Source organism: Agrilus planipennis, unplaced genomic scaffold, assembly GCF_000699045.2.
Source record: "Agrilus planipennis isolate EAB-ADULT unplaced genomic scaffold, Apla_2.0 scaffold32, whole genome shotgun sequence".
Lineage (NCBI taxonomy): Eukaryota > Metazoa > Arthropoda > Insecta > Coleoptera > Buprestidae > Agrilus > Agrilus planipennis.
In genome coordinates this window covers 518,928-529,123 of record NW_020439506.1, presented here as the reverse complement: position 1 = coordinate 529,123, position 10,196 = coordinate 518,928, and the positions used below count along the sequence as shown (strand labels likewise).

General features: G+C 35.3%; 1 protein-coding gene across 4 annotated transcripts in view; it reads right to left on the bottom strand.

Moving 5' to 3' along the window:
* The window catches only part of LOC108735735 (ankyrin-3), a 139,445-nt gene that overhangs the window by 34,679 nt on the left and 94,570 nt on the right, over positions 1-10,196 (bottom strand). For all 4 annotated transcript variants that reach the window (XM_018467853.1, XM_025979201.1, XM_025979202.1 and 1 more), the window contains one exon: positions 1,064-1,129. In XM_018467853.1, the coding sequence (XP_018323355.1) occupies positions 1,064-1,129 (66 nt within the window). The remainder of the gene's footprint in view (positions 1-1,063; positions 1,130-10,196) is intronic.

Below are 10,196 nucleotides of genomic sequence, written 5' to 3'. Positions count from 1 at the left end.
GTATAATCCGTACAGTACTGCACGGAAAAATTGACCATTTTATCCACTACAATTGCATTGCTCAAATGTGCTGTTATTGGTACCATTTACTACTGAAAATATCAACGAGATGTTTATTTATATTTGAAGAAATATTAAAGGCTTTAACGTTTGTTTTCGACTCGCACTACTATTCATAATTGAACAACACTTTTGAAAGGTACTGTATGAAAAAGTAGGTTTAATGAACAAGAGTCGAGAGTGTAATGAGCTTTTTTCTCCTTACCTACGATTTTGCCGGCGCGCATCCAAGACATTAGAAGGGGCACATCGCTACAGAAAGTAAATGAAGTATAACTTGTGTTTGAATTTTTAGTCTAAAAGTTAATAAATCAATTTCTATTCGTAGAAGCTTAATTTAAGAATCAATAACTTCAATGAATGATGCAAGCAACGTCTTCATCATTTTTTGCTTGTCGTTACAAAACGTGGACTTTACCATGGTTTTGCTTTTTAAGACAAGTAGGCAAATCACTCCTTGCAACCTTCTCTTTGGGTCCGTAAAGTTTTCGAAGTTTTGAAGATAATAAACTTTAAGTGTTGTTTGTGTCTTAATAGCATATAAGTAATCGTATGTTTAAATGCGGAAGTTATGTCGATATTATAAACGAACACTTCACCCCTTTGACAAATCTGTTCGCCACTGCGACAAACGGTAACAAATTTTCAGACTGATAATTTAAATTTTTTTACAACTACAAAAAGGGATTTTTTTTAATACAAAAAAAGGAATTAGGTACTAACGCTCAAATTGGCAGAGGGTAATAAATCGTGCTTTTTTCTGTGGTGATCCCTGGTTTTTGAATTTCTATTAAGTTAAGGTGGACATTATTCAAAATTAATCGTAAATAATCAATTATTAAATAAACCAAAGAATACTATTAATTTTTGGCTCTAAATAATTCAATCGAATTTAATTTTAACTGTAGTGCTTTGCTATCTAGAATTTTCTATCGAAGTACTCTTAACGTGGTATAAAATAAAGGTGGTGTTTTTTTTTTATTTTAAAAAATGCATTTCTTACCTGCTTTTTCATCTTTGATTTGAACGATTTCTTGCTGCTGTTGCGGAACATCTGCCTTGTCCTTTTCTAAAATGAAAGAATTTTTAATACAGTATACTTTTACCAATTACAGCTATTCTATCAAAATTACTATTAGCTAATTCAGGTCATTAACCCCATCTGATTATACTACATTATACGTATTTATGTACCTATACACATCTACAAGCATACTTTAATCATAAAAATAAAACAAAATAGCATATCTGCCTATCCCTACATGGGTACTAAATATCTAATATATGGAATATCATATATACACAAGTATGATTAGTTGTGTTGTATCTGAAAACTTCTATTCTATTTCTAGCGGTTTATTGCAAAATGTTGTTTATTGCTGGCTCGTTCAAAGGGTACTTAATATGTAATGTGCATTTAAAACAATTAATTTTATAAATGCCATTTAGCAGACCATTGTTACGTCAAATAAATTATAAAAAAGTACCTCCATCGCAATAACGTTTGTTATATTTTTTCCTAACGCCGCGCTCGTCTTCAGAAATATTCAGGTCCTCAGTATCAGTGATTGCGTCTTGATATGCGTTATATTTCAAATACAGAAGCTCAGTTGGTGAATAAAAATTGCTATTTCTTTTGTTTTGATTATGAACTTTTGACACAATATTTTCGTCTAACATCTGGTGTAAATCTACCGGAGTAAATACTTTACGTCTGTTACATACAATCTCTTCGTCTGCAGAAATCAAAATGTCTTCATGGTCAGTTAGCAATAAACTAGACAATCTATTCTTCCTGTTGCTGTTAGTACCTCCAACTAATTTTTCACGGGGGTTGCAAAAGAACAAGGACACTTCGTTGTACGTGTTACTTTCCGTTTTTTGTACATGAGGAGGAGAATTTGGAAGAGATATGTTGACATCTTCTCTCTTATGGTAACACTTTTCATCATCTTCCGATGAGCTGAAGTCACTAATATCTGTAAATTCTTCGGTGTCGTAATTATTATTATTAACGTGAGTTTCATTTTCCAACTGAAACTTATTTAGATTTTCAACATTGTCATTGTGAGACGATAAGTCTTCTGTGTCTGTTATTGGATCAATTGCTTTATACGGAAAGGATAGGTGAGTACTTCTCTGATGGGATTGTTGAGATTTAGCGTTTCTTCTACTTTGAGGAACTTCTTCATCGTCTGAAAAGTCTTCGACGTCTGTTGTAACGGTTTGATAATGTAATTTAGATTTTTCATTGTTTGTGAGGTTTGCGGCAGAACTGCTTTTACTTTTAATCAGCAGAAAGTTTTCATTTGCATCTGGCTGCACTTTAGGAACATAATTATTTATAGATGGCAACGACTTTCTTTTAATAGCGCCCGTAGTGTATTGATTTAAACTCAAGTTGAACGTTTTCTTGTTTTCATTGTTTGAGGACGTTCCGTTTGAGTTTTTGGAAAAAGAAGTTGCGATGTTAGAGTTCTCGTTAGAGTTGTTATTACCAGAATTTTTTGTCGACGGCTTTCGTTTGTGAATTCTTTTATGTTTCTTTTCAATCGTCGTTTCTTGAAGTACCTCTATGTCTGTTAGACATTCTGGGCTGTGATTTTGTAATGCAGTTAAGAATCTTTCAGCAGAAAAATTGCTGGATATTCCTCTACCATCTCGTCGGGGTGAACGAGGAATAGGGGTGGTAGATGGAGTTACTCGCATCGGTGATGTTGTGCGTAATTCATCAGCGATTTTAATCTCCTCGGACACGTTTAGAAATTCGCTAATATCGATATCTATAGGTTCGAATTCGTAAATATCTTGGTCGGAAGCGTAAAAATCTTCAATGTCTGTTAAAGTCGCGTCATTAATGTTAGTAGTATATTTGATTGGCGCCACTGATTTCTTTTCGTACTTGGTGGAAGATTCAGTGTGAATTTTTTTCTTGCCTTTTGAAACCTTTGATCGAACCTTACACTTTTCTTCCAAAAATTCGTTTTCGATGTTCGAAATTTTACTAAAAACCGTCGACGAATACTTCCTACCGCTCTTCGGAAGAGTGTCTTCGGCTTCAGAAGCCGACATATCTTCAACGTCAGTTAAACTTTTGTTTTTTGCATTAGATTTTGACTTTTGTTTTTTCAATTTCGATATATTCGTCAGTTTCTTTTTGGCGGATGTGTCACCTAGTTCTTCCACATCTGTAGTGGCTTCTAGAAAGCTATACGAATTTTCATCATACTCTCCTCCGTCATCTGTTGCAGTTGATATCGAAATAATAGGAATTTGTACCTTTCTATTGATGGAATTCATGATTGAAATTGAACTTGTAACAAACTAAAAAAATTATAATTAAAAATTAAGCATATATGTATGTACGTATGAAAAGAAAAACATATAAGTGGTTGTATATGTATAAGTAGAAAAGAAGAATAACGTTGTTTATTTTTTGTGCCACTCCCAATCTGTAACGCGTTTTTAGTTTTAAAATGTACTGTTGATATATAAGTTATGTATACTGGGTTTAGGTTTGGTTTAAAATATCGTAGTAATGTGCCAACTGAAAGTGCTACATAGGCAATGCGTATAAAAAGCCATGCAACTATCAAATAATATAGAGTGTGTTTCATTGTAGTACCTGCGGGAACAACATGACGAGTTTGTCCGGCGGACTTATTTTTCTCGTTTTCTAAACACATTTCGATATCAGACATACGGTGCTCGTTTTCGTAAATACAACTTAAATGACGTTTTTCTTTCGGAGACGACGGAGACATCATTCTTAGTTTATTGCTCAGATCTGAACTGCCTTCAAAGTCTGAAGGGGAACTTGGTAACGCTATCGACTCAGATAAACTCGAATCGGTGGTGTCGACGGTATCGTATTCTAATTTCGCTGATTTTCGCAATTGCTCAAACGACTGTTTTCGTCCACCGTTAGATTCTGCAAAATCATTCGTTCTCGTAAAGAACTCCGATGTAACGATTTTTGTACTTCCATTAACAGATTTTGGTCTTTTTATGGGACTGTCGTGCATGGAATAACTATCATCTGAAAGCGATTTATCTTTAGCGTTAAGCTCTCCTGAATTCGAACTGGGAATGACCGATTTACACCGGGTGGAACTATGAAATTGTGCACCCGTACCGATATTTTGCATTTTAAATGATTGTTTTTCGGCTCTAGTATGCTCTAAAGGAGCCGGCCTTTTGATTCTTGTTGGGGATGGTGACTCTTTCCGCAGCATATCCTCTCTAGTTGCAATAGATTGTACATGTATTTCAGATGAACGTTTCATTACTTTTTTTCTATCGCTGGTGTCTTTTTGAATAGACTTTTTGGGAGACGGCTTGGGTGTTTCGCTCTTTTTAGGAATAAATACTCTGTCAAATGCTGTCGAACTATTTCCCGAATGTACGACGTAATTGTTTTCTTTAAAAGTCTTCAGTAACGGTTTTTTGTTTGTTTTGTCAACAGATGTTAGAAGAGTATGAGGCTTTACTGTATTATCATCTTGTGATTCCTTAGTCGACTTCTTTTCCGATTTTAAATTATAAGCTACAGTTGATTGCATATAACCACATGATTTCGTTTTCGTTTCCTTTTTGACTGTATCAATTTTTGTTTTGGACATTTCAGACTTAGATGCTGAAGCCTTTGTTTTTTGCTTTTCGTTTGTCTTATTTACCACTGCATTTTCTTCTTGGGTCTTTTTAGAGGTGACTTTTGGCAATAATGTTGCTGCCGTTGATTTTTTGAACGTCTGAGTTTCTGTTCGTAAACTATCTGAAGCATTTTTCATCTTAGCCTTTGCTTTATTAGAAGCTATAGCTGATGAAGCTAGCTTATCCTTTTTTGTTGCCGTATCGATACCAGCAGATTTTCTTGAAATTTCTTTGACAGTTTCAGTCGTTTGAAGTCTACTGGTAAATTGTTGTTGCTTTACATTTTTCTCGGTTTTATCAGATTTTTTCTTTATTTCAACGCTTTCATCCTTTGAACCAGAAGGTCTTCTAATCGTATTCGTATCTTTAGAGAGTTTAGTGGCTGTTGATGAAACACCTTTTCTGTCTTCTTTGCTTGCCTTTTTTTTTGTATCATTTTGAATTGATGGTTCATAGCCTTTCTTGTAAGACTTAATACTGATATCAGTCGTAGAAGTGGGTTTTTTATCACCAGCAGCTTTTCTTTTGCTTATCGTTGTTGTTAACGAAGCCTTACTAACATCAACATCTTTTTTAGAAGCATCTATATAAGCTTTAGACTTTTCTAGCGAACCAGATTCTAAAATGTTTAAGCAAGGGACTACCGTAACAAAATTGACTTGTTTACAAATACCTGCACGCTGAGAGATATCAGAATTATTTAATTCTTCCTTTGCGCTTGTTTCTATTAAATCGGTTGTTTGTATGGGAACCTTTTCATCTCTTTTCTCTAATTCTTTTGAAATTTCAACAATGTCTTCTTCACGATTTAACTTTTCCGATGTAAATGATTGTTCATTATTCTCTTGACAGTTGTCTAAAGACGGAACGATTGATACCAGCTGACCATCAGGAGTTGGAGTTAAATTAGGAACGATTTTTTTCACTTCAGCTTTGATTTCGTTAGTAGCCTGTAAAACTTCTGAAATTGCTTTTGTTACATCATTCGAACTGATAGAAGATACTTGTGATTGTTCTTTTGTTTTCTCCGTCTTCATACAAATGATTTCGTTTATTTTTTCGGTATCAACTGTATCTGTTGGGAGTGCAACTGCGGCCATTAGTTTAGTATTTGCCAAAAGAACTTTGTCAATTGTTGTAGTGAACTCTAACTTCTTGAGATTATCGCCAGTTTCCAGTACTTCTATTACTTCGAAAGATTCGTCATCTTCTAATTTTAGTATTTCAGTTTTTACACCTTTATCTTTTATAACTGGATCTAAGACGATATCCGTGGTTAAATCGAGTGTATCCGCAACAGTTTTATTCACTTTTTGTACTGATTCGTTCTGTAAAGTGGTCTTGGTTTCCACATTTTCAGTAATTTCGGTGATTTTTTTTGTAGAAACGTCTATTTTTTCTTCTATTGGTGCATCTTTTTCAGTTTCTTCTGTGCTCGCATTTCTTACATTCTTAACATCTAATTTTGCTAAAGATTCTTTCTCATCACTGGATAGTGCCTGTTCCTCTTCCTTCTTTTTGTGTTTATCCTTTGTTTCCTTTGCTTGGGATTCACCAAGAGCTATTTTTACAGACTTAGAAACAATTCCTTCAGGAACTGATTGAACTTCCAAAAAAAGTTTTGCTTTCGCTACTTCTGTAACTGTTGCAGGAGATTCCTTTTCTTTTTCGGTTGACAATTGTCCTACATCCACCCCTCTATATTGGACCTTTTCAGGACATTCGGAAGGTACTAATCCCGCGGATTCTGAAGCAATATCTTTAGTTACTGGTTCGTCTTTTAGAACGGTCTTTGTTTCTACTTTTTTGGTAAATACGGGGACTTTCTGATCTTTTACAGCAACGTGTATTTGTACTTCTGCGGTCTCTTCTGTTGTAATATCGTTAGCGCTTATTTCCACTAGATTTTTATCATCTGTATCTGTTACGAACGTTTCACCTTTTACGGAAGATGGTTTTTCGGCTTTCGCCTTTTTATGCTCATCCTTGGTAGGAGACCCTGCGTGAACAATTTTCACGGACTCGGTAACAATTCCTTCAGGAATTGATTGATCCTTCAGAACTGCTATCGTTTCCTCTATTTCTGTTATTTTAACTACTTTTTGTTGTTGTGGCGAGAAATGAATTTCTTTTTCCACTGTTCTTGCCTTCTCCAATTTATCTGTGCTTAGTTCAACTGGCTTTTCATCGTGTTCCTCTGCTGGAGATGGTTTTTCTTTGGTGAGCAATGGCTGTTCCAACTCTACCCCTCTGTATTCGACTGTTTCAGGGGATTGAGGAGGGATCAATCCCGCGGACTCTGTAGCGATATCTTTAGGTACTGGCTCATCCTTTAGAATGGTCTTTGTTTCCACTTTTCCGGTAAGTACGCTGATTTTGTGATCTTGTGCAGCAACGTCCATTTTTATTTCCGCGGTCTCTTTCTTTGTAATTTTGTCAGCGCTTATTTCCGTTAGACATTTATCATATGCTTCTGTTACCAACGTTTCTTCTTTTTCAGAGGATGGTTTTTCGGTCTGTATCCTTTTATGTTCATCCTCGGCAGGAGATTCAACGTGAACAATTTTTACTGTTTCGGCAACAATTCCTTTAGGAATTGATTGATCCTTCAGAACCTGTTTCGTTTCCTCCGTTTCTGTAATTTCAGCTACTTGTTGTTGTTCCGGCGAGAAATCTATTCCTGTTTCCACTGTGTTTACCTCTTCTACTTTATCTATGCTTATTTCAACTGGTTTTTGATCGTGTTCATCTGCTGCAAANATATATATTTGTATATTTCTAGATAGCGGCTTAGGTACTGTCCATTTTTAAAAATTAAACAGTACATGTCGTATTAGAAATTCTTTCCGTATCATACTTATATTAATGTAAAATTTTTTAGGAAAATACAACTTTGGAAGATTGCGTTCACTATGCTGTTCGTGGTTATTTATTGAGCGATGTTTAATCACAATAAGTAGGCTAGTTGGTGTTCCGTCAGAGTTACTTAAAACGTGTTGATGAGATCTACTGACTATGAATATACTGTTCTGATACAAATTAACTATCAAGTAACTAGTAGTATGTTACCATAACCTACAAGGGTCTTATAAAGGTACCTGCTTGTCAAAATGAAATTAGTCATATGCTATATGCAATAGACATACAATAAAACAATTAAATAAAAAACTTTAAGTTAATGTCAGCAAATTGTCAAAACCACGAGATATGGATCGCGACTTTATTTGTTCCCATTCCACACTATAGGTAGTATGATAAATGGTCGACTAGATGGCGGTATATTACCAATTACTCAATTATTCAACGTGTATATATGAGGCAATTTAAGAAACTTTTAAAAGCGGAGCACAAACCCACAAGTCAATAAAATGTTGTGAGCACCTTCCAAAGTTGCGTTTTCTCCAAGTTCCAGACAAAAAAATTGCAAGATTTTTTACGGTCTGCCAATTTGTGCGTTAGTAAATTTATGGCTTTTACACGGGAAGGGAGGGGAGTGGATAGATACTTTGTGTAAAAACTTTATTTTACAATCGTAAAAAATTAACAGACTGAACATTTCCTTACCGACTGCTAATCTGCCACTTATATTAAACAAAAATTTAAAGAAAAAAATCTGACGAAAGATTGTATGATGTGAAAAAAATAAGGTTGAAAGACAATTTGTTTCCGCCTTCCAACTTATCATAAAGTTATTTTTGTTACAAAGCCCACGTGGTAGTATACGCTAGGTGACGCTAGGTAAGCACCGTTGACAGCGACATTCATAGGCCCTCAAGTTAATTCATGTTAAATAAAATAATTCGAAGTGGTCTGTATTCTGTCGAAACTGCCAGAAGCGGATCGCGATTTCGATCTTTTTGGATCTCATCAGCGCATCGCAGGCAGCTCCGACAGAACACAGACCAACTTTTACCTACTGTCTTAACAGTACGTTTTAGAAAATTCTACAAATGGCGCAGTAAACGCCATCTGTAGCACGATGCTACATTTTAGGATTACGTATGCTCCAACAAGGCCCATTTGTGTGGATATCTACTTGCTGAAAACGAATCCCGGCGTAGCCAACCTCAACGTGATAGGCACGTTACCAAAATCGAATAAAATAATTCGATAAAACAATTCGAAGTGGTCTGTATTCGGTCTGCAGGTAAAAGTTGGTCTGTGTTCTGTCGGAGCTGGTGCGACGCGCTGATGAGATCCAAAAAGATCGAAATCGCGATCCGCGTCTGGCAGTTTCGACAGAACACAGACCAACTTTGAATTATTTTATTACTTCAAATTAATGAAGGAAAAATTGTTGCTGTTGTCACACCCCCGCCGGGAATCGAACCCGGGACCTTTGGCTTTACGCGTCAATGCTCTGACCACTAAGCTACGAGATATTTAGTAGGTTTTGCAAAAAAATTGGGTAAATTTGCTAAAATCAGTTCTTCGGGTTTTGAAAGAAAAAAAGTTGAATTCATATAAAAACGGTGCACGTGTCAAAAACAACATTCACAATCAAAAGCCGAAAAAATTAAACACTGGATGGGCCTAGTGGTTCTGTTGCAAATTACAAACATCACGCTTTTTCACAAATTGATAAATCCAGGTTGAAATATACATTAACGGCTGAAATTTGCAATTACTGATGTAGTATAATGAACAGTGGTTGCCGTGACTTCACGAGCAGAGTTTTCTCAATGTTATTTTTGCAATAGTGAATAAAACATCAATGATAAACACTATGTACAAAAACTTTATTTACAACAAATTTACTAAATATTAAAATAAACGGATAACAATTAAAGTGACAACAAACGTAAACGAACAAGTAGAAGGACAAAGTGTAACTTATTAAAAATATGTGATAAAGATGAACTTATTGTAATACCACCACCAATACCTACCAAATCCAAACAACGGAAAACAAGTTCGCAGAACCGAGTATGGGCAAAAACCCACCAGGGCAATACCCCGCCTCGAGCAATTGAGTTCCTAGAACCTACAAAATATGGACAGAATAGCATACAATTAACTGAGGGTGAATGCAACCGCCGAAGACTGATACTGACCCTCTCTATTGTAGTTATGCCGACGCTGTAATTATATGATAGGCACTAGTTGAATGACATTTTACAAACCTATTGCTTGTAACCTTATCTTGAGGCATATTTAAATTGTAGGTATTTTCTTTAATGTAATAAATTAAATTATATTCAAAGTTTGTGAGCCATACTGGGTGTTAGAAATAAAATATAGAATTAAAACTGCAACAGCTTCAGCTCTTTTAGCTGTTTCAGTTAACACCGTTTCTAGCAGCATTTTGTTTAAGGCCATTTAAATTAGTGTTAAAATTTTGAAGAGGTAAAAAGCCGAAGGAATCGCATATACTCGCTGTTTGAGGATTTTTTTTTTAATATTGGAATATTTGAATTTGCTACAACTGCTGAAGATGGAGTAACACTTGCAATACCTCCCATTACATGAAACGTATTACGCCC